General features: G+C 44.9%; 8 protein-coding genes across 8 annotated transcripts; 4 read left to right on the top strand and 4 right to left on the bottom strand.

Moving 5' to 3' along the window:
• Positions 1 to 801: 801 nt before the first annotated feature.
• Positions 802 to 2,252, top strand: AOL_s00006g317 (uncharacterized protein; the record flags this gene model as incomplete). Its single annotated transcript, XM_011119626.1, has 4 exons — positions 802 to 874; positions 1,056 to 1,075; positions 1,279 to 1,397; positions 1,466 to 2,252. The coding sequence occupies 4 exons, from the start codon at positions 802 to 804 to the stop codon at positions 2,250 to 2,252; spliced, it is 999 nt and encodes a 332-aa protein (XP_011117928.1).
• A 730-nt stretch (positions 2,253 to 2,982) lies between these two features.
• Positions 2,983 to 5,028, bottom strand: AOL_s00006g318 (uncharacterized protein; the record flags this gene model as incomplete). The annotated part of the gene is made up of 1 exon (XM_011119627.1): positions 2,983 to 5,028. The coding sequence occupies one exon, from the start codon at positions 5,026 to 5,028 to the stop codon at positions 2,983 to 2,985; it is 2,046 nt and encodes a 681-aa protein (XP_011117929.1).
• Positions 5,029 to 5,800: 772 nt separating this feature from the next.
• Positions 5,801 to 7,050, bottom strand: AOL_s00006g319 (uncharacterized protein; the record flags this gene model as incomplete). The annotated part of the gene is made up of 2 exons (XM_011119628.1): positions 5,801 to 6,306; positions 6,375 to 7,050. The coding sequence occupies 2 exons, from the start codon at positions 7,048 to 7,050 to the stop codon at positions 5,801 to 5,803; spliced, it is 1,182 nt and encodes a 393-aa protein (XP_011117930.1).
• A 682-nt stretch (positions 7,051 to 7,732) lies between these two features.
• Positions 7,733 to 10,027, top strand: AOL_s00006g320 (uncharacterized protein; the record flags this gene model as incomplete). The annotated part of the gene is made up of 1 exon (XM_011119629.1): positions 7,733 to 10,027. One exon carries the CDS (start codon positions 7,733 to 7,735, stop codon positions 10,025 to 10,027), a length of 2,295 nt encoding a protein of 764 aa, XP_011117931.1.
• Positions 10,028 to 13,919: 3,892 nt separating this feature from the next.
• On the bottom strand, positions 13,920 to 14,827 carry AOL_s00006g321 (uncharacterized protein; the record flags this gene model as incomplete). Its single annotated transcript, XM_011119630.1, has 2 exons — positions 13,920 to 14,151; positions 14,232 to 14,827. The coding sequence occupies 2 exons, from the start codon at positions 14,825 to 14,827 to the stop codon at positions 13,920 to 13,922; spliced, it is 828 nt and encodes a 275-aa protein (XP_011117932.1).
• Positions 14,828 to 17,921: 3,094 nt separating this feature from the next.
• On the bottom strand, positions 17,922 to 19,072 carry AOL_s00006g322 (uncharacterized protein; the record flags this gene model as incomplete). Its single annotated transcript, XM_011119631.1, has 4 exons — positions 17,922 to 18,151; positions 18,303 to 18,521; positions 18,618 to 18,737; positions 18,841 to 19,072. 4 exons carry the CDS (start codon positions 19,070 to 19,072, stop codon positions 17,922 to 17,924), a joined length of 801 nt encoding a protein of 266 aa, XP_011117933.1.
• Positions 19,073 to 20,155: 1,083 nt separating this feature from the next.
• Positions 20,156 to 21,843, top strand: AOL_s00006g323 (uncharacterized protein; the record flags this gene model as incomplete). The annotated part of the gene is made up of 5 exons (XM_011119632.1): positions 20,156 to 20,218; positions 20,381 to 20,525; positions 20,679 to 20,847; positions 20,930 to 21,050; positions 21,157 to 21,843. The coding sequence occupies 5 exons, from the start codon at positions 20,156 to 20,158 to the stop codon at positions 21,841 to 21,843; spliced, it is 1,185 nt and encodes a 394-aa protein (XP_011117934.1).
• A 2,158-nt stretch (positions 21,844 to 24,001) lies between these two features.
• AOL_s00006g324 (uncharacterized protein) lies at positions 24,002 to 25,739 on the top strand (the record flags this gene model as incomplete). The annotated part of the gene is made up of 5 exons (XM_011119633.1): positions 24,002 to 24,765; positions 24,821 to 24,911; positions 24,988 to 25,077; positions 25,143 to 25,510; positions 25,661 to 25,739. 5 exons carry the CDS (start codon positions 24,002 to 24,004, stop codon positions 25,737 to 25,739), a joined length of 1,392 nt encoding a protein of 463 aa, XP_011117935.1.
• Between the last annotated feature and the right edge of the window lie 1,909 nt (positions 25,740 to 27,648).

The following is a 27,648-nucleotide window of genomic DNA, read 5'->3' on the forward strand; positions in this document are numbered from 1 at the left end:
GACATCTGCTATACTATCACACCATCGATACATATACCGAACTCTCTTTTTCCTTCTCGGACGGGACAGCCTTCCCGAACTTTGCTCCAAATACGACGGACAGAACGCATCCTTGGCCGTGAGCGCACACACACACACCTACTTACTCACATACACAAAGCCGTTACCCCTACCCGGCCCGCGCCCTCTTTCTTTCTTGGGAAGGATACCGGTATACGGAACGAGAAGTAAAGAAAGGAAGAGGATTACAAAAACTAAGGCCCGGGTCTCCGAAAATTCGCCGTCTCGATTCTTTATTTTACCTTTTCATGACACTATTTTACAACTTTTTATATGATCATATGAATATACGGATATAACTTCTTCCTCTTTTTATTTATGGTTATCAGTTGTTCTTTCCTTGTCTTTGAATGTTGGATTAATTAAACATCCCGTGACACTATATTTTCTTCTTCTTCTTCTTCTTTTCTTTCTTTTTTGCCTTGGAGAGATTCGTATTCATCCTTTTTTTTATATAAATACGATCTTATAATTTATTTTATATACACACCGGGATCGCCATACATTATTAACGTTCGGCTCGGAAGGAAACATTAACGTCCATCTTCTTTGATATCAAATACCCGACTTAATCCCATTCCACCACCCCGGTCGATCTATCAATTTCTAGATCGAATTTCTTGAAGCAAGTCGCAGATAATTAAATATTTTTTTTTATCGAAAATCTTGCGACTCGTTTCGTTCGCCTCCCAAGAAAATAAATAATCACGCAACACAGAACTGAACTGTCTTTCCGCTCGAATGAGTGCCGAAAAGGCAGGGCAGGAGGAGCCGCTTTCACCTCGAGCGATTGCAAAGGCTTCGCTGATTGAAGGTATGTATTCTTTCTTTCTCACTCTTGTTTTCTTTGAATGCTTTTTTTTTTTTTTTTGTCGTTTTTATTAGTAAAAAAAAATACAACATACATAAGAAAAGTACATACATATTATTATGCATACATGCGTGCATGTGATAGTTGAATGCTAATTGGAACGTTTTTGTGTAACCATTTTTAGAGATATTGAATGAAGATGATGTAAGTATATTTACTTCCCTTTCTTCCTTCGTATGCAATTGCATCTTTTATGTTTAACACTGGATATCGATTCTGGAGCAATGGCTTTTTTGCCAATTGACAGACATTGCCAGAATATCTTCTGTCCATTGTTATATACTTAGTTGAGTAGTTATCGATATTGTAAAGAATAGAACTAACACTCTACCGCCCTCGTGTAACAGTTATACAAAGTCCTGGGCGCCTCTAGAAATGCATCTCCGGCCGAAATCCGAAGATGCTATCTCGAACGCGGCAAGATCTGTCATCCAGATAAAATCCCTTTTCACCCTGATTCCACCAGGTAAGTCTATATATACATGTATAATAGTAATAATAAAAGGATGAAAAGTTAATTAAAAACATCTCCAGCGCCTTCCAACGCCTCGGCTTCGCCTTCGACGTTCTAAAATCCCCTTCCTCCCGTCGCACCTACGACCGCGCCTCACGCGATCCAATCCTCGCTTCCAAATTCACAACCTCCAACCCCACCGCCCCTTTCCTCGACGGCGAAATCTCCTTCCGTAGCGCCGTAGAATCCATCTTCACCGAATTCCTCGACGGAGACTTCACCCACGTCCGACAGCTCCTCGAAACCCTAAACCGTAGTTATCCAAACCTAGTCAGCAACGAAGTCATCGACGGCATCGAATCCGCTTTCTTCAAAATAAGACAGTTGGTCATCACCACCAGAGTTTATGCGTTTTTGATATCTATCGAATTGGGCAGGATACATAGGGTTCAGAAACGGTTGATGGCTTTGGGGTATTTGGATGTTAGAGGGAGGGTTAGGGTTACCATGCAACTCGTTAGGACGACGTTAGCGATCCCGGTTAGGATCGAATTGGCTTTGAGGAGGAGGAAGGAAAGGGAGTGGAGGGCTAAAACTGCTGGGTGGAATGCTATCGGTAGACCGCCTGAAGAAGAAGGCGGGAACAATGTTGGTGGGATATTGAACGATAGAGTGTTCAAGGTTTTGGAATTGTTGGTGGGGAGTAGCGCGGAGGATGAAGCGGAGGATATTGAATATAAGAAGAAGAGTGATCCCAGGAATGGATTGAATGATCACGATATGGGTATGGGACCTGGGGGTAGTAGTCATGCTAGATCTAGGAGTGCTGGGGCATCGACTAATGGGAGGAGAAGGCATTGGCAGTGATTTTTTTAATTTTTTTTTTCAAAACAAAAAAACATCATCTCTTCCTCGCTTTTGTCATTTTTATTTTATTTTTATTGTTACGACGATACGGATTTCCTTTGAATGGGCTTCATTTATTGTGGATTAGGGCGGCGGGGCATGATCATGGTTTCTTACTCAGCTTTCTTTCTTTCTTTCTTTCTTCCTTCCTCCATTTTCTGTATGGAAAAGCTTTCGGTCAAAAAAACGGGGCGTTCTTGTATTTCATATTTCCTTGAATCTTAACATCATAGGCATGGATGATATCAAATTTAAAGTTACTTTGAATTCATATATATTTAGTGCAATATCGATAAACCGGTTGGAAGATAGTATCAATTGGTAGTATAACTACTATCAGTATATCTATTATATTAGTCGTATCTATATAGGTATTATTACAATTATCTCGCAACCTGCAATCGTGCCTATCATCAAAAGAAAGAAAGGAAGAAAAAAAGTAAGAGAGAAAAAAAGGACTTTTATGACACCAATCCCAAATGATAGTGCAAAAGTAAATCATCCCAGGGTATCATCGAACATAAGGAAATCCAATACCATCAAGGACATAAAATAAATAAAAAAAGAAGAAGAGAAGAAGAAGAAGAAGAAGAAGAAACAGAACCAACAGAAAGACGACCATAGGCGTTTTCTAAGACGAAAGGGCTGCCACGCCAAATATTATAAAGGGTGTAAAATGATTTGTTTTCCACTAACCGCGCCCCCAATTCAAAAATCCAGAAACCTCTCCTCCATCGCCCCAAGTTCCTCCATACAAACCTACGCCGCCTCCGGGAACATGTACAGTATTTTTATCGAAACCGTGTAGTTCCCTGAGGTCAAATCCCCAAACAAACTTCCCATCTGCCGCGAGAATAACCACACCCCGAGCCACAAAATTTAAAGCCTTCAAACCTGGTAGATATGCGAGCTTCCATGCCTTTTCATTTGAATCCCCCACATCTACCTTCTGACCCTCAGGCGCAACGATATTCAACACCGGCAGTGATAGCTCTTGGCCTTTGACGACCGGAATTTCCAGTGGTGGTGGTATGGCCGTACTAACACACGGCGCCTGCACTGGTCTATCAAGATATTTCCTTTGTTCTCCATCATCTGACCCTTGAGCTTTGTTTTGTCCGCATCCGGGTACTAAATGACGCCACTCCCGGTTCATACGCCACAGCCAGATTTCTCCATTCGCATAGCCAATCAGCACACCCATGTAAGCATCGTTCTGCCCGACGTCATAATGCATCAAAGGAGCGACTGAAATATGGGTTATTTCGCCCCTCCCATTTTTTCTGGATGGAACAGATAGCCAATGATGCATATATACTGTCGTTTCATCTTTGCCTTTCCTTGGTTGTGATAATTCTGGTGATGTTCCGCAAACATAAACCATGCCAGAGCTCTTGGATACAGCTAGAACACCAAGGTTGCTGCCCTGTTTGTCAAATGGGACAGAGAGCACGTAGCATAGCTCTTCCCTACCCAGAATCTTGACTCTCATGGTTTTCGGATCCGGCGATTGCATGGCCGCCTTGACTTCCAACATCGCTGGATTTCCCCTCGCCTGCTGCTGCTGCCATCCTAACCCAGGGGGATATCCCGCGCTTGGGTGTTTATGGAAGCGACTTAAAAAGCCCTGGAAAAACCCTCTAATCTTGTTCCCTGGCTGACCTGTTGGATTCGGATATCTCGGGTTCGTCAAAGCGTAGCCATTTCCAGCCTTGCACTGCGCATTCCCACACGTTTGGTTTGGTCCATGGTTATGCGCTATAGCCGCCGTTTTGACCGTTTTGTCTTTGATGTTCAATTGGTAGATCCTGTGTGGTGCTAATCCTTCAAATGTGTATGTTTCCACGATGCCGTTTTCGAATGTAATCGATAATTCCTTGACACTTGACGGCGATTCCACTTCCTCCATGTCGACTTTGACTATCCTGAGATTGAGTGCTGTTTTGACATCGAATATCATGTATAAAGGACCTGGCTCGGGAATACATGGACAACAGGAATGTCGATGAGGTCGGAATTCGAGGGTCATGTGTGTTTTGGAGAACAATCGACAGATGTAGAGTTTGCGGTTAGAGCGGCGGCCGACTACCATGGCTGCAAAGGAGCCGGTTTGACGAGAGAAGCCGACACATTCGAAGGACTCGTTGGGCGAATAGTTGTTACTATCCGGGTTGGGTGTTGTGGTATTGGTATTACTATTATTACCATTGTTGGGAGTGTTAGTGGTCGGATTTGAGACATCCAGGAGAGCGCGAGCGTCAAGGCGAGTCTTCAGGCAAGGGACACGATGACGGCTGCCTGGCCATTCGGTGACGAGGGTGGTGAAGTATCTTCGAAGGTGAAGGACGGAGAATGTTTGTATTTGTTGGGCGGACCATTGGTTAGAGCGAGAAGTTGCGCCTGAAGGGGAATGCAGGGCATCGATGTTTCGCTGAAGTAAGGCGCGACAACTAGAGGCCTGGAACCAGTCACGACAGACAAGCCGAGCAGAATCGAAGTCATGAGGCGAGAGGTAGAAAAGGATTTCCTGGATAATTTCGGTTGGTAGATATGGGATTATAACTGAGGCTTCCTTTCGAGCCGGACGGGAAGAAGATAATATTAACGGCGAGGGTTTCGGATTTGTATTCGAGATGGAGAGCCCTTGCAGGAGAGACTCCACAACAGCGGTCGGTTTGTCCTTGAAATCGTTATTTAAAGGCGGGACGTGGGCCATCCCGCCGACCGAGGTGGCCATGTCGTCTAACGAACAGTGTTTTTTTTTTTTTTTTTCGGAGATGATGTTTTGTAGTAGGTAGCGAGGCAACGTTGGTGGGCGATGGAAGGGGGGGAAAGAAAGAAGGGGAGGGATTCAGGCTGTAGAAGAGGATGAGGATGAGATGTTTAAGACAGCCAGCCAGCCAGTCGACACAACACGCGCAGGTCCAGGACAATTTCAAGGCGGTACAGGATACCAGGTATAATACAGGCCGGACAAGACAGTACGATACAAAACAAGGCAGCACATAGTTCAGGATGGGGAAGGCTAAATATATATATATCTATACCATAGAATATAACTGAAAAATGCGGGATCGAGGAAAACGGAAGGTCCACTGCCCTCAGAGAAATAGCGCCCGGAATGGCGGATTCTGAAGGAGATTAACTGCGCCCGCCTTCATGCGGCTTTTATCGACATACATACGTACATACATACTTCTTATTCCCAGTTCTAGATCCTGTCTATTTGTAGACACGACATACGTATGCCGACTTACTAAGTCTGTATACCGACTCTTGGACCTATACGGAGCAGTTGGATGTTAATGATGTTCGGGCTATTAATTATAGTACAGATGTTATATACATATGGAAAAAGATGCAATTGCAAGGGTCTGCCGCTAGTCGATATTAATATGGGTATCATGCCGCTACAAAGTCCACAAACTATAGCCTATTCTTTCTCTTCTGCTTCTTGAGTCTTCTTTTTCTTCTTCTTCCCGTAAATACTTAGTTGCTTATGATATAATTCATGCCAGCCAGTCATCAAAGTCGTCGTCGTCGTCGTCTTCATCATCGTCTCCACCGCTTTCATCTGTCTTGATATCCGCTGCATTTGTCGCGCAAGATCCTGCTTTCTCTTCTTGCTTTTTCTTCTTTTTCTTCTTCTTCTTGTTTCCTTTCGGCATCTGCTTCTGTTTACCCTTTTGCATAATTCCATACTTCTCTGCCACCAACTTCTCAAATTCCTTCTTGTCTTTTTTATACAGCATCATGGTGACCCTGGCATCCTCCACACTACTGTGTGCAGCACCTTGAATATCCAACCCAAGAATCTCTTTTGCAAGTCTTTTCAGACCGGGGTTTTTCTGCTTGGCGATCTTTCGGAATGGTTGATGCCGGGCGGTATCTCTAATGTCCCGTTTCGGATGTGAGAGAAATAAGGCTTCGAGGTCATTATGGATAGCATGACCAACGAGGATTTTGCCGTCAATAATTTCATGCACTTTCTTCTGTGCCTCCTCTAGTGTCATTGCTATAAAAAATATTTGTTAGAAATGAAGGGGGGAGGAGTGTAAAAGAATTGAGATGATTGGAGCCCACCTTTCGCCATATCCTTCGCACTAACACCACTCACCCACGTCCTCCAGTCGGTGACTCGTTCCTTCGGTTTCACGAATGTGTCCAGTACACAATGACCATTGTAATTGACAAGCGAAACCCTAGCAAGTGCGGATAGTTCATGATCTGGGGGGCCCACTCCAACCATTTCACAATCAATAGCAATGTACCGCCCCGCTTCCGTAGATTTTGCAGAATTCGCCGATGTCACTGCCTGTGTTGACGAGAATGCTTCGGCTACAGCATCTGGATCTAGATCATTGTCCTTTGCCCATGCTATCGCCGATTTCCTGGAAGTCAAGGCCTGAGCTGTAACTGTATTCGTGGCCGTGGTCGTAACAGACGCAGTAGAAGAAACCGGACTGCCAGAATTTGCCAGTTTTTGAGATTTCGCAACGGCAGTCGTCCTAAGAACGAGTTTGCCGCCGTTTTTGCCGTTAGTTGTTGGTTGTGAAGCCATTGATTTCTTATTGGAAGAGGAAGTAGTAGTAGTAGTAGTAGTAGTAGCCGTATCAGAGGTCTTCGGGCGCTTAGACGATACCGACGAAGATGGCGACTTCTTTTGCTTCCCGGGCTCTTCGTCGGCCGGGCTCTTACGCTTCAGCGACTTTTGAAGAGCCTTCCAATTGCTGGAAAGTGATGGTGGAGGATTGGACATCGAGGCTGTCGCACGGTCGGAACACTTATGTGGGTCCGTATAAAGTCTCAGAGCATATGCGATGAACCTCGTCCCTATCAACCTCTTAACAAGGCATCGCGATGCTCCCCGAAATGTCGTCGACGGCTGGTCAGGTTTGATGTCGAAGGAAGGTTTCAGTGGAGATTTTTGGCGAAGAAGCTGGTGCCATGCATGCAAGTGACCCAATCTGGTTAAGAGCAGCCCCACAGGCACCCGTTTTAACCTGCCCGGCACAAATATCAAAAACGGAAGCTCCAACATTAACTATCGGGCCAGGTGGAAATGAACGACTTACCACTGCATTAGCTTAGTACGATATTAGTTATCAACCGCTCGAGCGCGATGGACAAATGGTTGAGAAAACGGTCAATGTTGGTTGTGTCATATTAATTATATTATAACCTGACACAAGCCAGCTGTTAACGTAACAATAACGTCTTCCGGTCGACATCGCCCCATTGCATTCAGGGCCACTCGACATTGCATTGCATCAGTCGTAGCAGTGCACGGCATCGACAGACTTCACCGCCAGTCTGAACTTGAATCCAGTACATACATTAACAGGACTGTTCGCTGAAGGGCATCCGTGTGGACAGTATTGATGCCTTTCTGCCAGGTCTCAGTGTAGCCCTCTCTGCTGCCTGGCTTCTCCGTCGTCACAATGGCCACCCGAACTCCTCTTTCCTATCGAGACAAAGATGACTTTGGCCGTCCTAAACCTCCTTCCCTCCAGACCGATCAATGGCGATCGACCCTTAGGTTTCGTCGGAAAAGACGTCCCATCTTCATTGTCATTGCAATCTGCGCAATTTTATACCTTTTCTTCCACTCGAAATGGTGGAATGACGGCCTCTTGCTTGCCGATGGCCCCGTATCAGACCACGCGACCAACCCCGCCGCCATACCGAAAGATTCCAAATTCGGTTCTGCCCCTCCATCGCATAATGCTGTGAAGGTGGACCCTTCGATGAAGTCGGCGGATCCGAATGCCTCTAAGTTTATATATAATGGCCCAATTCGCTTTCTCGGACTGTACGAGACGCTGGCTAAGGTCCAGTCGTTCAACTCCAAGCTCCGAAACAGACATGTCGTCTTTGTCGCTGCGAATATGAACACCGCTTCTATACTCGCTGGTGTCGCTTGCGAAATGTCCGTTGCTAAGAAGAACGTGGTTCACCTGGCCCTAGTTGGAAGAAACGAACTGTCAATCGAATTCTTTAGGAAAGCAAACGGTATGAACAGTGATGGGTGTGGTGTGATAATACATGATGCAAGACCAGACTATGCAAGTGTGTCTACGGACGATCGTATGGGGCTCTCCCTCAAATCGTCATTGAAATATATTAGGGAATATATCACCCCGACAGTTTTCGTATCCGACATGGACCGAGAGGATCTATGGTTCCAAAAGTCGATTGTTCAGAAGTCAAAGGACCTCGGTATCACACATATCAAGTTACCCCACGATGTCAGTACGATACCTTGGTTCCAAAAGTTAGATGCTGTTTCTCTAGGTGCTTGGGACAAGCCTTTGATCGATATTGTCATCCATGCCGATTCTCATAGTGGTCAACTAATTCGCCTGTTGAAATCACTGAAAAATGCCGACTACTTCACTGCTTCCCTCCCTCGGCTATATATTGATCTCAACCCTGACACTGACTCAACAATCCGCGATTTTATAAATGGCTTCAACTGGCCATCAAAAGACCGGATATTCATTCGACATCGTATAACCCCACGGTCGACCTCCCTTGACGAAGACCCAACAGAATTTGTCGAATCATTTTACCCAAATGGCAAAGAATCAGCAGTTTTATTCCTTTCGCCAAATATCGAATTGTCTCCCTTTTATTTTCAGTTCCTTTTTTACTCTATATTGGAATATAAACACTCAAACGCCCAATTTGCCCTTGACTCAAGTTTAATATATGGAATCTCCCTTGATGCGCCACTATCCCGCGTCGATGGGAAACCCTTCGATCCATCTGTCATCGTGCCTTCTCCCCCTTCTGAAAATGAAGACCGCTATCTAACTCCATACCTTTATGCCGCACCAACCACCCATGCCACACTCTTCTTCGGTAATCATTGGCGTCTTCTCCATCTCTACATCGCTAGGCGTCTGGATCAAGCGTACACCAAAGGAGTCGACTATACCATCCCAGCCACACTATCAAAATCCTTCCCTCAATGGAACAAACACTTCCTAGAACTGCTCACCGCAGGAGGATACTTGATGTTATACCCCAACTTCGATCCCGCTGATTCCCTAGCGGTCTATCACACCGAAGCCGAGTCTAAGGTATCAGCCACAGTGAAGGAGAGAGGCATTATGAGACTTAATAATATTTTGAATTACCTGCCCGGTGGAGCGTTACCGATTTGGACTGGGTTACCGATTATTGGGATGGACGGGATAAAGACCGACCTCGACAAATTGTTGGATACCGCGAAAGAATATAAAGAGAAGATTTTGAAGAAGTGTGGAGGCTTGAAAAAAGATGATGGTGTGGAAGATTCAGTTGATGATTTGTTTTGTGATGGAGACGAGGGGATTAAGGAGAAGCAGAGGCTGGAGAGACTAGATGCAGGGAAAGTGGAAAGAGCGGCGGAGAAAGAGAGAACTAAGGAAGAGGAAGCGAGGAAGTTGAAGGAGGAAAAGGAGAAGGTGTTACAGTCGGAGAAGCTTATCAGAGAAAAGGAGAGGAAAAGGCTTGATAAAATAAAAAGTGACCAGGACCAACGGAAATCGAATCAAGAAGCGGCGAAAGTAGGAAAGAGTAACACCGCGCGGGAGGAGGAACGGCATGAAGCTCCTAATCCGAAGAAGGGTCCTGCAAAGGCAGTAGACGGGAGGCCAAGAATCATTCCTCACAAGATCGTATCACTGGACGACCTTGATAACGTCCCCGTTGAAGTGAATGGTGAGCAAATCAATGCAAAAGCAAACTAAAGTCATCATAAACGGTGAATCCGTGGAGATTGTCTAGTTTTTGCGATCTAGAAGAAAGGTATCCGGGAACGAGGAAAGCATTATTGCAAGTTGGCGTTCATAGGTGTTTTTTTTTCTTTCCTTCTTCTCTTGTCTTTATCTCCTCTACCTCCTTTATTGTTTTTGTAGAGTGCTAGTATCCAGACATTTGCACTCTGATTCGATCAGGCTTTTATTCATGTTCGTTATAGCATATTATACCACGGGATGAATTCAAAAAATCAGTTCTATATATTGTAAATTCACACTACATCTCGTAATGATCCACTGTGACACCAAGCTAATGATAAAAGAAGGGACATCACACCAACACAATCCGGGGAATGTTGGATTTTTGATGTCATGGTGATATAAATTTTCCCTAAAAAATGAGGAAGAAAAATACATTTTGAATATAAATTTGATACATACACACCATTCATTGACATTCGCTGAGTATTGGGAATAAGACGTTTAGCAGGTAAAATTCGGGACGGATATGGGGATATATATATTTATACATAACGAGCGGATGAATACTATCCATCCCTTCCAGAACCAGTATAGTCCACCTCCACCCCCATGCCCTTTACCCTTTACCCAGAACAACTATACCCCCTGGCCAGGAAATAAAAAATTCTTCACACCCCAAATCTAAATCCAGAATCTCGAAAAACAAAACTAAAAATAACAAAAAGGAAGAAAAAGAAAGAGAAGAGAAACAAATCGCACACCCGTAAGGCAATGGAAGACGCTTATGCGCTAGCTGGGAATCGAACCCAGGGCCCATCGATGGCAACGATGGATTTTACCACTAAACCACTAGCGCCTTTGAAGGGTGAGATTTTTCTCTGGTGATGGAGGAGCATGATGGGAGATGGGGTATATAAACTCTGTATCTAACGTGACTAACTTGGTTTTGAAGTCATGAAGAAGATTTGAAGGTTCATTTTATACTATATATAAGGTGATCGTGATGATAGTAATGTACACGTTCCGAGACTAGCTTAGAAATATATTGTTTCGTGGCAAAAAATAATATTGACATTACTGAGATATAGACAAGCGGTGCTTGTATTAGAATATTACATTAATATCTTTGCATTGGGATGGTAATGCATAATATGAAATATCGATCGGTCTCGAAGATACTAAAACTAAGGGTATTCAAGCACACCTCATTGCATTTTAGTAACCAGGCATGATATCTAATAGATAAATATCAATTCTTCGTTCAATCTATATACCAGTATACCTCGAATTCGACAGCAGACTCAAGTGCAAGTAATTGATCGATTGGAATATGAGTTAAACTAGATATTTTAACTCGAATGCCAGAATAGAAGCAAAACCCTTTAGAAAAACTTAGAAATCCCTATGCTTGTTTTCCACCACATAGCCAGAGCCTCGTGGAAGTCCTAAAAATATTACTGCTCGAGGAAAAAAGTAATATATTTCCAATTCCAACGACACCGAACCTTACGCCGTTGTGTTGCCAGTTGCCAACCGACAGTCCAAACTTTACGTAAATAGGCAAAAAGAAACTTTAGAATTCCAAAACTCGTAAGAAGGAGAAGAAGTAGAAGTGACCACGTATCCAATAAATATTAATACCAAATATACTTCCAGATCAACGAAGAGCAAAAAAAAAAAGAAGCTTAGGAGCGACCGTGGATTGAACACGGGACCTTGAGATATTAGCCTGAAAGCTGACTGCAATCTCCTGCTGCACAGATTGTTAGAACATATTCTATTTGGGTATTAATGTTGGGGAACTTTGAAGCTTACCTCTACCGCTGAGCTACCACTCCGACCACTGGGCTATACCGCCCGAATGTTTGTCTCAAATGGAAAATGTGGGTTATGGGGGTGGTTTGGAAACTGTGACTCATTTCTTGACACAATTGATTAGATTTTGGAGTTTTGGGTATTACTCTGTATTATTTTAGAGACACTGATGGCTCAATTAACTAGAATTTTTAAAATGAGAGCTCGTGTTTTATAGATTTGCGGTCAGAAGTCACAGTGAATTAACTCAAGTTGGGGGGAATTTAGTGGTATTTGGTTCGTGATGCTGCTGGGATGGCTAAGAGAAGCATAATAGCAGAGGCCAGCTAAAACGAACGATATAACTCGTTTCAAGAGAAAGAACGGTTTGAAGTCTGAATATAGAAATCTCAAAATCCGTCGTAAAATCAATCCTCGATGCAATGATGTTTTTTTTTTGTTTTCGTTTTTTTTTTTCTGCCAAAAGAAGGTCATCAGGTCAAATACAAATATGGGTTCGATAGATATAAGCTCAACATGCAAACCAGCTATCATGATATCACAAAAGTAGCAAAGCACCAGAAAGCAAAAAGGGCCCAAAACGAAAGAAAGAAAGAAAAATCTCACCAAACATATAATGAAAGTAAAGAATAATAAAAAAAAAAACTCCAGAGAGATGTCATCCCTTGTTCAAATGAATAAAATAAAAGCTGCGCCTTGAATTCTCCTTCCCGCCCCATCGAAATCCTATGAAAAAAACTCCAGCCCAATGTGGTTCCGTAAGATACGTAAATGAGAAAAAATATGAGTTCCCACTGAAATGCACATCCCGTTGAATCATATATGCCAATGATCAAGATTTGCTCCCCCTCCCTTACACGCCCAGGAAGGAGGGAGCAAAGAGTGGAAGGTTTGATGATAAACTTCGTATAATCGTAAAGGTTGAAAAAAAGGAGATCAAAAGGTGGTTTCCTCTCTGGTCGTTTCGTACTGGTTTCCGAAAATGAGATGAATGAAAGAAAGAAATGATAAAAGTAAAGTGAAAAGAAGAGAAAAACCCTGCTTGTTTGTTGTCGTCGATGGTCATGCAATCCGTTGATTGATGAAAGTTTAGCTTACGACGTAGGGAGCGGAGGGTGCAGGGGAGACATCACGAGCAGTGAGAAAGAATGATAGAAGAGAAGAAGAAGGTGATGGCCTTTTTGATTCACCGGCCGTTTTACAAAGAAAAAATCGAAGATTCGAGAGAGGGACGGTATGGACAACCCTACAATTATACTGATCCCAGTAATGACCCCAGTTCAAACCAAGCTGCACCTCGACGAAGCCATTAGGACGTCCAAAGCAGTTGGTATCAAAAAGAGAGCCATGAAAAGGGTGACAATACGATAGTTGGGTATTGCGGCATACGACTCTTTGACAAGACTTCAAGAATTTCTTAAACCCAAATCTCCCCTCCGTACCAAACTATCACGAAAGCTTCACGAAAAGAGGACATAACGAGTTATATCCCTATTTCCCACACACCCTCCTAACGTCCACAACATGCACTTAAGCCTCTTTACCAGTCGGAACGGAGGTACATACCACGGGGTTTCTTGGTTCTCTGACCATAATTTCCCACGGGATGGGATTGGTTCCCTTGTTGACTCGATCGAGATGGACGGTACGCTTATAGTCGAATCCAAAGCGCTCGTAAATTTTGCGGTTGCTGTGGTGAGAGCTTTCGAGATAACATGGCGCGTTCGTTTCATCGGCCTATAAGAGAGCCAATATCAATTTAAAGTGAAAACAGCGAGGTTGGCTACGAATGGAAGGCAGTAACTTACAATCCTGGTGACATATTCAACCAGTTTTCTCGAATATCCAAGCCCCCTTGCCGCGGGGAGTGTACCTAGAAAAGTCAAGTACCATGAACTTGCATCTCTATCACCCAAAATATCCACCCTAGATAAGTCCTTGTAAACCCGGACCACAAAGGGTCACAAATAAGTGAATTAGGATTTTCAAATGTCAAGAATGGGGGAACACAGCTCACAGAGAGGAAAAAAGGGAGTGATAAAAAAAAAGGAAGAAGAACTTCGTCCGATCTTTTTGACGGTATTGATTAGATACCGGTCCAACATGAAACGCTAAGCGTTGGACAGAGGAATGGGGAAAGGTGCCAGAGCAGATTCAGTGGCAATCTGTCCAGTGGTAGATACTTGGTAACAGCAGCGAGTCCCAGAGTTTCCGTGAAATATCTTCTTCGGCCTTCTTTGGTAAGCTGATAGTATAATCTCCACATACCGCTCCGAAAGATCGACCAAACGTCGTCGTAGTCTTTTCCTGGTGGCATCCTGTTTGTGCGAGCGGGCCTTGCATTAGTGTCATTCATAGGGCATGGGACATACTAGTCTCATTAGGGAATTTCGCATACCATAGGGCGACGCCCTCGTGGTTCTCGCCAATACTTAAGACAAGGCCATGCATGCAGTGGGCCGCAACAACGTACTCGCACACCTTGACATGTAGCTTCCATATATCTGTTTCAGATCGATGAGTAGCATCATCGGTTCTGAGCCAGTAGAAAGACACTTCGTCATTCCTGAACGCCTCGGCGAGCGATCTGGCTATGGCTTTGCACTCCTTCCAGCCGCAGACTCGAACCTCATGGTTCTTGGCGGCCTCCTTCCTACTCAAGTCGGAAGAAGTACTCGAGTGAGAACTCGAAGGAGATGGAAGCGAGACTTCCTTCACAAGGATCATAGGTTTCGAAGGTGGGATGACCACGTGGAGAGGTGGTGCTGGGTTCGTGGTAGTGGAGAGTGGCTTGACATCGGTGCGAAGAGAGGCAACATCAGGGGTCAAATTTGTCACTTTGAGAGCTTGGTTCTCGGTCACCAAAGTACAATTTGAATTCGAAGTTGGATTCGGTTTCGAATTCGTAATTGTGGACAAGAGACCAACGTCCGGAGACGCTGGAACACAATTAGAATTTTGTTTGGAATTACTCATAAGAATACTTGAAGCCATGATTGCGGTATTTCTCAATGAATAGGTATAAATTGGAATTGATTTCTCGCGATTTTTTTTTAAATGAAGTTTGGAATTGGTTGATGAAATGTAGCAGTAAGATATCTCTAAAGTAAACTTTATATCCCTTCTGTATGGCAAGGCCGGACAGATTAAGAAGATAAGAGTTGGTATTTATGATATTTGTTGTATGAAGGTTAAAATTGCCGGTATATGCGGCCTGAATATATAAAATAGAGAAGCAGAAAGATAAAAAATGGCAATCGGCTAGTGTGGGTTTGGTGGCTCGTGGCGATAGTTAAAGTCGTGGTTGCAGGTTGGACGAAGATTTGCGTTGTCTGTGGTAGGTGGTGGAATCGAAAGAAGGAGGAAGATCGGGGGGAGGCATGTGGGAGGCCCATTTATAATCTGAACCAGACAACTGCAAGGGTAAGATAAATGTGGCCGCGAGGAGCGCTCCTTACACCGACCTTGCCGTAACGAGAAAGATTCCACCGTCATGGCATTCGTATTCTCGTCAACTGGTCGGGTACATCCAACATCCCACTTCAAGCTAGCTGGCGGTCACTGTAACAGCCAATCGCTTGGTCCCCTCTTAGTTGGGATGCATCTGGATGCACATCGAGGGACATGTACTCCATACGCTGATAATGACCAAACCCCAGAGATCCCAATTCTGTCCTCTCGGGTATTCCTATCGCTAGCATCCCACGTTAGACAAGGGGATCTCCAAGATACGGCAGTGTCTGGTCACAGAGCTCCCGTTCCAATCAAAGCTTGCTCTCCCTCGAGATGCTCTATCGGTTGTCGTGGCTGGGAGCAGTCTTGATCTCTCCTCGGAGACACCAACGGATAGACTAGATGTTGGAACCTGGGATTCTAAAGGTACATAAGAATTCCCTAGTTACACGATCTGTATCCGTATATTGGACACAAGATTGATGCCGTGAAACTGCCGTTCAGTCCGGGGAGTTTGCGACCGTCTTCCCGCAAGCTTTTGGTGATAGATACTTGAAGCTTGGCGCAGGCGTTTGATGTTAGCACAGGCATCAGTTACCGATGAATTTAGAAAATAAAAGGAATTAAAAAAAAGTCCCCGTCGAGGAGATTGATGTACATGACGGGACCCATAGGAACATGCAACAGCGAGACAAGGCACTAACCTTTCCTAAAACTGACAGGTCTGATTCTCGACGCACGATTAGGAACGAAATCATGCATGGGGGGGAGTATCCACAGCACGCAACAGCGTACCTTGGTCACCAGATTCGAGAACGAACCAATGCCGGGGATCCACGAAAGTGAGCTTCCCCAGATATTGTCAGGTGAGGGCCTCTTTGTGCGACAGTGACGGAATCGTACTTCTGCCAGAGAAAGCCGTCGAAGATGTCGTTTAGATTTCGAAACAAAATATCATCATGGAGACAGGTTCGGCTTCATCAACTTGCGAGGGGTGGTAGGTGCATTCGAGAGGGCTGTCCGACTTCTGTAAGTGGACAAGGCATCCCTGCCGATGATCATGGGCGGGTCAGCTGCATCACGCTGGCGTGGGGTAGCTAGGCTCGACCTGGAGAAGACCTCCAGCACCATACTTGATTCAGGCCTTGAAATAACCTTTCGGTTTTGGGATTGTTAAACCGTTAGAAAAGATGTACTCTAAAAATGCATAGGAGTGAAGTATTAGTTACCTAAAGGTAATCCTCGTGATATCTCTGATACTCCTATGTTTGATCACATTACCATATTGTTAGCGTAACACACAAGCTCAAAGCTCCAAGTTTAGCTCAAGCTTCCAGCTTGACCCGGACCGCGGTTCGACTTGCTCCGATAATTTATTATCGTGAGGCGATACGGGAGTTACATCGAGAACAGGGGGCCTGGCCTTCGACAATCGAAGTTAGAAAAGGGCTTCCATGATAACAGCTTCCCTCGTATACTACTAAGTAGGGAATGGAGTTGCCCGAGGCCTCACTTACCTATCAGTGAATCAATAAGTCGAATCGACGGGCCATAGGTTCCACGTTCCCGAGCCCCCCACGCGCAACAACTAGAGTTTCGTTCGTCTAGACAAACTGGTAAGCTGATAAACATGTAGTGAGAAATTGCAGATGTGATGAAGAGTTTCCACTGGATGCGGTCTGTGCAGGACATTCCACGATATGGTTCGAAGAAAGGTATGGAATCAACGGAAGCCGGCCAGTAATTTGTTTACGTTGATATCACGCCTCCTGTATCATCGAGGAGCTAGCCAAAACATTGAGACATACATACGAGCTATCGATCGACTGGGAAATAGCGGCCTAGAGGGAAGTGGGGATGGGTGTGTAGACGCATTGCATTGCTTCTGCATCGATGCTTTATTACCCCCCTTTTGTAGAGTTAGGGTCGCATGATCATATGATCTTGAATTACCTTATCGATGGAATATTTTAGAGTCGCCATTTACATACGAGATTCAAGAGCAAATACTTGATTTTTTGTTTTTTGAAAAAAAACGTATTTAAGATATCTGGTAACTAACGTTATAACTACCTAATTATTCGTTGTTCCATTCTAAATTAGATGTGAAACGGTAAACCGCGGCAGCATACCGGTAGTGCAGCTGTGATACATCATGCGGAGACTTAATTATTATCGGTTGTACAGGGAGTAAATGAGATCCGTGCTGGCTGGGGGCCCAGAGCCTATACGTGGGAAGCACTTACTTAGATTTAGGAGCTGTTCTTTCCCGTGATATCATGATATATGAAATGCCTACGAGAGCACGATGTATTTACATGTACGGCCCAACTAGGACGCCAGAACTGGAAATTTATTATAACGGTGGTATTCGAGCTAAACTCGAGTTTATCTTATAATTAGGTATCAATCTTAATGTAGATGTTTTATTAAACTCTGATGTCCGATTTAAGGAGCCTTCGATATCCTAAAATGCTGAAGCATACATGCCCATGTTGGAAAATCACAGCTGTAAATGTCCAACCTCTCTAACAGAATGTATGGCGCCTCCGGATTCCCCGCAATACCAGCCATACATTAGATGTACAAAAGCATAAGGTGCTGTCTTGAAAAACAAAGGCTATCTGCCACGTCACTACATTCGACGGATGTCTTGCTCATTGGCATACTTGGACAAATCTTTGAGGCTCCCCCACCACTCGAAGAGCATGGTTTCGCAGATCAACTTGAACCATGGCGTGAAGCTGAGCGCTGGGTCTTGGAACATCTCCTTGAGTTCATCTGCTGTGACGTACTTGGTGTCTTTAACCTCATTTGGATTTGGGGCGACGTCGACCGTGGTTTGGATGAAAAGAATGTAGTCAACTATGTGCGATAAATAGTTAGCCGGGGGAAATGGTCTGGGTGCGGACCTGGCAGTTGAGAATCCTGCTGGTTTGTCTCGGGTAACTGCATCGCTAGAAGCCCGGATGGAATGACCCGATCCGAACCTTATGCTGGCACATGATTAACTCACTTTCATGTTCTCCCCAGATACCATTGCTGGGTGCTTTATAATGAATTCGCGTAAGGAACTCAAAGTCGTCCAATGGAACCTGCTTCGCTGGAATTCCGAGTTCTTGGTCCAGTTTACGTTGTGCGGCTCGACGAACGCCGACAATTGCAGCCTCGAGGGTATCACCCGTCTCGCCGGGGATGCCCAGAGGGTGGGAGCAGCAAGTGTTCGTCCACAAGCCTATATTCATCAGTTATTAGCATCAATAATTATTTTATGCATCAGAGCCTTGTTCGGGTGGCGAAACGTAGCGGCGAAACGGCGGATCATAGATACCTGGGAATGTGATCTTCTCGTCGGCCCGCTGCTGGAGAAGCAATCGGCCTTCAGGGTCAAACAGAAAGACCGAGAAAGCTCTGTGAAGTAGGCCTTTGTCGATATTGGCCATCAGGTGACCTATAGAGGGAGATTTCCGTTGGCGATTAGCGACAACTGTGGCTCATGGCTGATTACCGTGGGCTTAGCCACAGACAACCCCTTCAAAACACAGGAGACTCACAGGTCTTTTTGGATGCACTCCCAATTGGCTTGTCATCCTCGTCTAGAACAATGCAAACTTCGTCCATAAGACGGACCTGCTCAGCATCATACCCTTCAAGCTCTGAGCTCCTAGCTACAGATTCGCGTAGAGAGGTATTGATCTCGGGGAAGAGTCGCTGCATGTTCTCAGCAGTAATTCGAACGGTCCCCACCGTCTGGGCGGTGGTCTGAGTAGCAGTCGTGGTGACCATTGTGGCGGGTTTCTGGATATAACGAAGAGGCAACGTGCGTATCGTTGGTCGTGTGCAAGGACCCTAGATCCATCGTCGCATAACCCAGTCAGTTCTTGATTGCTTGCCATCTTTGGGCAACCGGTGGAATCAATCGACCAATGCAATGCAAGGCAATCTGCACTTACCCGAGGAAAGTTTGAACCGGGAGGCTTAAGTTGGTGGATTGTTCTGCTGGAGAGTTCTGCGATGGGAAGGACGTGAGCGCGAGGTTCGAGAGAGAGAGAGAGATTTAATTAGGTAGCTTGAGCTCCCAGCTCTTTCTTAATTTACAGACGACTCCCACCTGCTTGCGACCACAAACCAACAAACCATCTCAACCAAGCCGAATCAACCAGAACAGAACCCCTCCAGCCCGTCTCGGATCTGGGATCTTGGATTTTGGATATCACAGGACCCGCTCAGAAGTCCGGAGGCCGGGAAAATATTGGGCTGGTCGGCTGGCCGGCAAGGGTCACTACGAGTGGAGTGGTACTTACTTTGCCTTAGTAATCGGATCGGTGCGACTCGACACATTTGAGCTTCAACGAATTAACTGATAGGACGAATTGGATTGTCGGTTCTCTTGACCCTCACCATAGCAGACTGGTCTCGTCTGATCAGTCAGGTGCATTCGGGCTCGGGCCGGCTCACGTTCAGGAACCACCGACGGAGAACGTACAGTTCCCACCAAACCAGCATTGGCAGGTCGTGGCAGCTTCGAATTTGGCTAGAACTCTGATTCTGGTCGTTTGACTGGGGCGCAAACGAAAACCTAAAGAGGCGAAGCAGCGAAGGGAAAAAGAGAGAAACAGAAAAAAAAAAAATTGGACGGACAGCTTCAGCGTCGGTCGCCGACTAACCGAACAAATTCAATCGTCCCATCAAAAAAAATCATCGTCCCCAATATACCTCCAAACTACCAGCCACACTTTTAACGGTGTCAAAGCTTCGAAGGAAACATACCCGCCTCCTGGAATTTAAAGAAAGTCGACGCCACAGCATTCCAGCGCCACAGCCTTGTAGCCTATAGGCCGCTGGACATCAAGTCGTAGTATCTAAACGATGAAGTTAGATACTCGTGCCATCCGGTATTTGACCGGTGAAGACTGGCGAGTCCTAACTGCTGTATGTGTACTGCCAACGAAATAGTCGGCCGTTCATTTTGCCTGATCTACCCCTCCCTCTGTCTCTCTCAGCTCTTTCTTGACGTGGGAGGTTCTAAGTGGTGATACCTTCGATGAAGGATTTGATATGCTAAGACAGGTGCTATGTTCTGGTTTCATACAGGTCGAGATGGGAAGCAAAAACCATGAAGTTGTTCCAACAACGTTGATATCACAGATATCTGGTTTGCGCGGTGCAAGTGGAGTCAACAGGAGCATCTCAAACCTCGCAAAAGTTGGACTTATCGCCAAAGTCAAGAATGCAAAATGTACGTTCTTTCCCAGGCACCCTTGTCCTTGTGCATCTACCCTCCACCCTCCCCTTCCACAAGCTTTGAAACCCATACATCTAAATGCTTTCTTCAAAAGCTCTGACGTGGCGTAGCTAATAACGGAATGTCTGAGGTGTTCTGAAACCATAGATGACGGCTACCGACTTACATATGGAGGGTTGGATTACCTCGCCTTGAACGCATTCATCAAACGAAAGTCTGTTTATTCCATTGGGAACCAGGTTGGTGTTGGGAAAGAGTCTGATATCTATGTGGTGGCCGACGAATCCGGGAAGCAAATAATCCTTAAGATACACCGGTAGGACCGCATGGACATTCCCTTCTTGAATGACATGCTTGCTGTTGTGTCACCGTTCTAACAATTGGATTGCGCTGTTCAGGTTGGGACGGATATCTTTCAGGACCGTCAAGGCAAACCGGGATTATCTGCGTAATCGTAACTCCGCGAGTTGGATGTATATGTCGCGCCTCGCAGCCATGAAGGAGTTTGCGTTCATGAAGGTATGAGTATCATTTTCAGGCCTGATTTTGTCTACGGCAAAGTAGAACCAACTAGCAATACGAAACGATCGACGATTGCTAAGACCGTTGAATACGCGCAAAACAGATCCTGAAAGACAATGGGTTTCCTGTACCGACACCATTGGACCAAGCTCGACACTGTGTCCTCATGGAGCTGATAGACTCATACCCACTTCGGCAAGTCACATCGATAGCAGACCCCCCTAAACTGTATGCCGACCTTATGGCTTTGATCCTACGGTTCGCATCCCAGGGCCTGATTCACGGAGATTTCAATGAATTCAATATCCTTGTCAACGAGGAGACACAACAGCCAGTTGTTATCGACTTTCCACAGATGGTCTCAATTGATCACACCAATGCAAAGGAATATTTCGACAGGGACGTTCAATGCATTAAAACATTCTTCGAGCGCAAGTTTAAATTTATCAGTGACGACGAGGGACCAACCTGGGACGATGTCAAGCGAACAGGAAAGCTTGACATTGAAGTCGAGGCTAGCGGATTTTCCAAGAAACAAGCCAAAGAGCTGGACAAATACCTCCAGCAAGTCACACAGCTTGACGAGAGGGAGGGTGGTGAAGCTGGAGACATCTCCCCGGATGAGGATGACGAAGATGAGATAGAACAAAGTAGCGACGTAGAAGAGGACGATGATGAGGAGGAAGCAGAAGGAGAAAAATATGGGGGCGAGCATAGCAATCTTAGCAAAGATAATCCTGAAATGAAAAATGAGGCTAAGACTCCACGGGCTCTTAGTTCCGGGGTCTGAGGCAGCCAGCCGCATACCCGAGCAAACGGTTCTCATATCACCACAAATTGCATCACTTAAAACCAGATAATGGGGTGTTTATGAAAGCCGAAAACAAAACAAAAAACCAAATATATTAAGGCGCCTACTACCATGGTTCTGCCTAGAAAGACCCAGCATCTTGTAACCTCAAGAGGTCTGATTGCTCGATATGAATCAACTTATATTTTTGGAAGTTACAATCGAGTGTTGACCTACCAAACCACAGCCTTGGTGCAGAGTTTTGGGGCTGCACAGCTGAAGACCAACTCCCTTACAAGGCTTTCTTCCAATTGGCCGGGTCTACCGCACCGCTAGCTATAACCCTTGTCCTTCCCAGGATCCCCAACGCCTGCACACAAGGACTGGTCTGGACTCGAAGCTCCCCCACTTGACCGTATGCACCGTCCCTCCCAGAAATTGCTGTATAGCAAACCATGTTATTGCTAAATCTTGCTTCTGCACCCGCGATCTGGGCAAACAGAGGTAGATTGAGCTACCCGTGTGTCGGAAGGGTACTTAATGAGATCAGAAAGCAAGGGAACACTCTTAGGCTTGGCCCACGAGCAGTGCCACTTGGGCTTCCCCTTTGCAGTTCTAAACACCATAGAATCATTTTGCTTCGGCTCCCTTGCGAAATTCAAGAAAGGGATGCTCCCGTACAACTGCATTAGATCTCCCAATGGGCAGTATGCTCCTGCCTCCGTGTGGCGCTATTCAATACAACAATGCCCGTCCAACTACATGGGCTTTAATGAGCAGCCGGATGTATTCCAACAATTTCAACTCTGCACGCGGACCACCCACCATCTGCGTCCGGGTACCTTCATCATGGAATTTGAGCGGGACCAGGGCCGCCAGCTTTGCCTATCCAAACCCAACCCCCTGGTTAGGGATAAGAAGAAGTGGAAGAAGAAGAAGAAGAAGAAGAAGCAATAATGACAATGATGCCTTTGTAACCGAATCCACACCACAGCTTAACTGAAGATGCTTTTTTCCCCCCCCTCTTGCAGAAGCAAGTGAAGAAATTTAGGGACCCCTCCGAGTATTCTTCGGCGGGATATACCAGTCATTCGACCGGCGGGTGCCAACCACCAGTGATTTGAGCCGTCGTAGGCTTGACCTGGGATCCCGCTGTAACGAAAAAACGACCTCGGTGTATTTCTTCATAAGAGACCATGGGTGGCCAGAAACATTCCTGACCATCAACGGAAGGAAGAATAAGAAACTTCAGGTATAAAGCTATTTCTGGCGTAAAGCAAGCTATCCGGCTGCAATCACATCTTTTCTCGTTTTCACTCCGGTTCCTGTCTCATGTTCTACCCCGATTTGATTCTCCAAGTAGACGTCGAAACACATACCCCGTATACTCTGCTTGCTATTGTCGAATCGGAGGACGCACATCCATCCAAGCTAGCAATTATTTGTTCTCTGGACAGCTCATGCCGGTCAAGTCCCCTTTCATCAGTCGAGGAGCTAGGAGCAAAATTATTGCATTTCAATCCTTGCTTGCTGTTGCTGCAGCTAGTTCGGGTTTGTAACCTCCTGTACACAACCCCAAGTTTACGGGCGGTCGACTCGGGCTTGTCTCGTAGGTGGTTTGGTAAGCACACTGCTGCTCAATATGTAAGGTCTTCTTACTTCCACATGCATCTTGAACCCACCGACTAATTAAGATAAATAACCCAGTACTTAGCTAGGTGTGTATCAGACCTTACTCTTTCTCCACATCGGCATAATCGTCTGCAAGGCACATGGACCATCTCATCTTCTAACATATAAACTTATCCTAATAAGTTTATAAGAACTGCGACCTCCAGAATTTTATTATAACTCTGCGACTCTCAGTCTCAAAAACCTCAACATCCTCTCCCCGCTCATTCCTCTTCCAAAGCCGATATAAACTTAGCATCACACAGCTAACAAGTCACCTAGAGGTGACACAAATATCACCCATCCCAGTCATTCCTCGAGGTTTGCATATCAGAAAAGGGAGTCCCTTTTGAGACGGCTACGGGAGCTTTCCTCAAGAGAGCGACTCGAGGCGAAGAGGAAGACTTCAGGATAGTACAAAAACATTTAAACGGGCAAGCTGCATAATATGAATCGAAACAACAATAGTACCGTTCTTCCTTCCACCATGGCTCAAAGCAATCAACATAAACAGGCTTATAATTTTCACACTCCCTACCCGGCGGTAGTACAAACTGTCCCGGCTGCTGGCTCAGTTGGATTCCCATCTCATACTCGATCACATCCGCAGTTTCACCCGTCCAGCTTCACTTCGCATCCCCATCACCCGCAATACGACAACATCAACTTTTCTCACATGCCCTTCTTACCCTCGAGCTCCCATCTCTATAATAATAATCCCCTCCCTCTGCCTATGGTTCCACCTGTCTTCCCTTTGCACCCAGTTCCAAGCCAAGAAGGGCCGTATTACCATCCACAACCCTTTCCTCCTCTCCCCCCTTCTGCATTCATGTCTTTTCATCCTATTCCTCGAGGGTTCGAATCGTTCGTGAAGCCCCCGCAGCCGCCGTACAACCAACTACCTTCGCCAATTCCTAGTGCTGGCACCTCCATTTTTTCCACCGTATTCTCGAACTTAAACGGACCATCTAGTCCAACGACTACTGTTGCATCAACAGTCACCAAAAAAATGACGCGGAAGTCTCCCGTTATCGCAAGTACCCCGAGGGCTCCTCCAGATGAAGATGAGGAGATGGACCCCATGAGTCCGATTTCCATGGACTTCAGCGACGATGGTAGCCCGACAAACGTTTATATCAAAGGTTTGCCAGAATCAACAACAGACAAGCAATTGCTAGAAATGGTTTCACCATTTGGTGAGGTCATCAGTTCCAAGGCCATTATTGATCGGCCCTCTGGTAGCTGCAAAGGGTAAGTCAACAGGTTTCCTCAGACTTAGGACAAGAAGTTAATCGAATTTACATAGATATGGCTTCGCGAAATTCGCAAGCGTGGAAAGCGCAAAGGCTTGTATTGAGGATTTGAAGAGCAGAAGCTACGAAGCAACAGTTGCGAAAGTTAGTGACACTTGAGCTTAGAACCTTTTCATTGTGAAATGTTACCTCTACTGACATGCTCATATCTAAATTGTAGGACTCATTCTACTCAAAGCTAAAGGGCTTGGCCGACCTCCGATCGACTAATCTCTATGTCTCGAACCTTCCTACTAATTGGAATGAAAACGTATGTTCTTTTTTACCTATTCTTCATCTTAAACCGCAAGATTAAGCCTTCTAAAAACCTCGTAGAAAATAATTTCACTCTTTCCCGGCTACAAAATCAGCAAATGTCGACTGCTGGTTAGCCAGAGGGCTCAATCCCGTGGCGTCGCTTTTGTAACATTTGAAGACCGCGACGTCTGCGACGAAGTAATAGAGAAATTCAGCGGACTCCAACTTCACGAAAAGAACCATCACCTGCCTCTCCAAGTTCGCTACGCCGACACTATTGCTCAAAAGCAACTGAAAAAGGAACAACAGGCAGTCGGACAGTTCCCTAAGAAGAGTGTGCTTATGAATCACAAGCAAACCTTAGAGAAAGGGATGCGGATGAACTCTAGCAAGATGCATTCGGGTGCACCAATCCCTATGCATTTGAGAAACTGGAGAGCCTCTGGGTAAGCTTATTCTTCCAATATCATTTTAGATACATAATTTTCTTCCCTACGTTCGGTCTATTCGACAAGGTTCATTTTTGGAATCTACCTTTCTATCTCCAACTTGATTATGAAGCGAACAACATCTAATACGTTTTGGTGTCAAAACAGGGCCCCCCCAGTCAATGCTCCACCGACTCCTCCTCGGAGTGTCATTAGTGCCGAAGAGGATAGCCTCAAGGACGACTAGGGAAGTCTGCCTTGGAAGATGGGACTAAACTATAGTACCTAGACTTTTGATCATATTGTACAGTTTTTTTTCCTTCCTTTTTGCTTGCTTTCTTCACAATCAGTTGGAGTATGCAGTTGTTAGGTAACTTGTATTTTTCTTTCTTTTTTTTTCTTTTTCTTCTTATATTTTCAATATTTTTCTCAGTTTTGATATCCGGTTGAAAGATTTTGAGTTAGGGCAAAAAAATGCATGCTATGGGATCTTGTTATATTTGGGAATAACTGCTTTTCTCTTTTGTCCGGCGAGTAACAGTGTGGTGGCGTCTTGTTTCTGTTTTATTTTTTTTTATTTCTTTCTTTCTCTATTTGCTGCGCCTTTTCCCTCTTTTCCTATTTTATTTTTCCCTTATCTTCTTTTCTTGAACCCATATTTACTCCAACAACCTTTTTTCCCCATATTGCAATCGTATCCTGTAATCGTGCCGAACGGCGGCTCAAGGAATTGGAGCTAGACTTGGGTACAAATCTTGTTGGGCGGGAGGCGAACAACAAGAGACAAGGATTGCGAAACCGTCATGTTGCAGGAGTTAAGCTGCCTTTTTGCTTCTTGATTTATTTTTATTTTTATTTTTTTCTGTTCTTTTCTTCACAATTTTCTTCGAGTGCTATCTTTCAGAGGATTCACGTACCAAGATGTTTTCATGAATCAGTTTTTTCAGCATATCCATTCTGTTCTTTTCCGTTCTATTTTATCCATGTTAGATAATATATAACATCTCACGATATATTTATTCATCATCACTATACTACAGAAGTTAAACTATGTGTCAATCAATTGATCAACATACGCCCCCACCGAGCTAGTCGGATTCCACCGGTTGACTAAAAATTCCAACTCGGAAAACGAACCATCCTAATTAACTGTCCAAGCAAACCGTTAACACCGACGTCGTTGATGTTACGGAGTACAATCACATGGCCATATGGGCGTTACGTTAATACCTGTGCCAATCCAACATTCAATACATGCCGCACGGCTGATATATTGTATTCGGGGCGTTTCAAAATAGTCCCATATGAAAAAAGTTGGGTTGGAAATGTTCCTAATCGATAGACATGCCAACCATCAAATTCGCAATCACCAACATTTTAACAGCATGCATGCAGGCAAATCTGCACGTAATCCCTCTTTTTTTTTTTTTTTTTTTTTTTTGTGATATTATAACAAACTTCGGATGTGTCTCGCGATATCTGTGCCTTGTGGTTTTTTTTTTCCTTTCCTTCGTTTCCGCAATGGATCCATGGAAAATCGCTAAACGTCCCACATCCTTTCTCGCCTATTGTTTAAATTTCAGGCTAAAAGGATCTTAAAAAGAGCTTTCGATAGTCGGTTTTTTTTTGCTAGCGTTTGCGGGAAGCAGGCTGCACATACATAATAATAAGTACATACATAAGTATGTTAAAAAGACATACATGACTTACATATATTTGTCAATGCGTTAAATGCATGTGACCGCATTTATAGTAGATTCTTCTAAAGAAGTCTGCATTCGCAAAGACTAAGTTAGCTGATCAAATCCGGGGTCTCGCCTTACTTTTGAGATCTTTGAACGAAAAGTCTAATTTTTTAACCATTCTTTTTTTTTTTTTTTCTTTCCTATGGCACAGCTGTCACTGCGGTGGCCATCTTGAAACGTGAGTGCAAACATTTGATGGTTTGTAGCATTGGCTTAGGCTTGAATTGAAGTGCATATTGCCTGATCCATCCTGTTGTCAACCTTTTGCTTGCGCAATGGCTTGAAGTGCCAACATTGAGAGAATCTGGCTTAAAAGTTGCCTGGAAAGAGAAGAGGACAAAAGAAAAAAAGAAAAAGAGCACCAAGCACAATAGCTCGAGAATGAGGGGCATCTTTGATTGCTGGTTGAAG

Source organism: Orbilia oligospora (genome assembly GCF_000225545.1).
Source record: "Orbilia oligospora ATCC 24927 unplaced genomic scaffold scaffold00006, whole genome shotgun sequence".
Taxonomy (NCBI): domain Eukaryota; kingdom Fungi; phylum Ascomycota; class Orbiliomycetes; order Orbiliales; family Orbiliaceae; genus Orbilia; species Orbilia oligospora.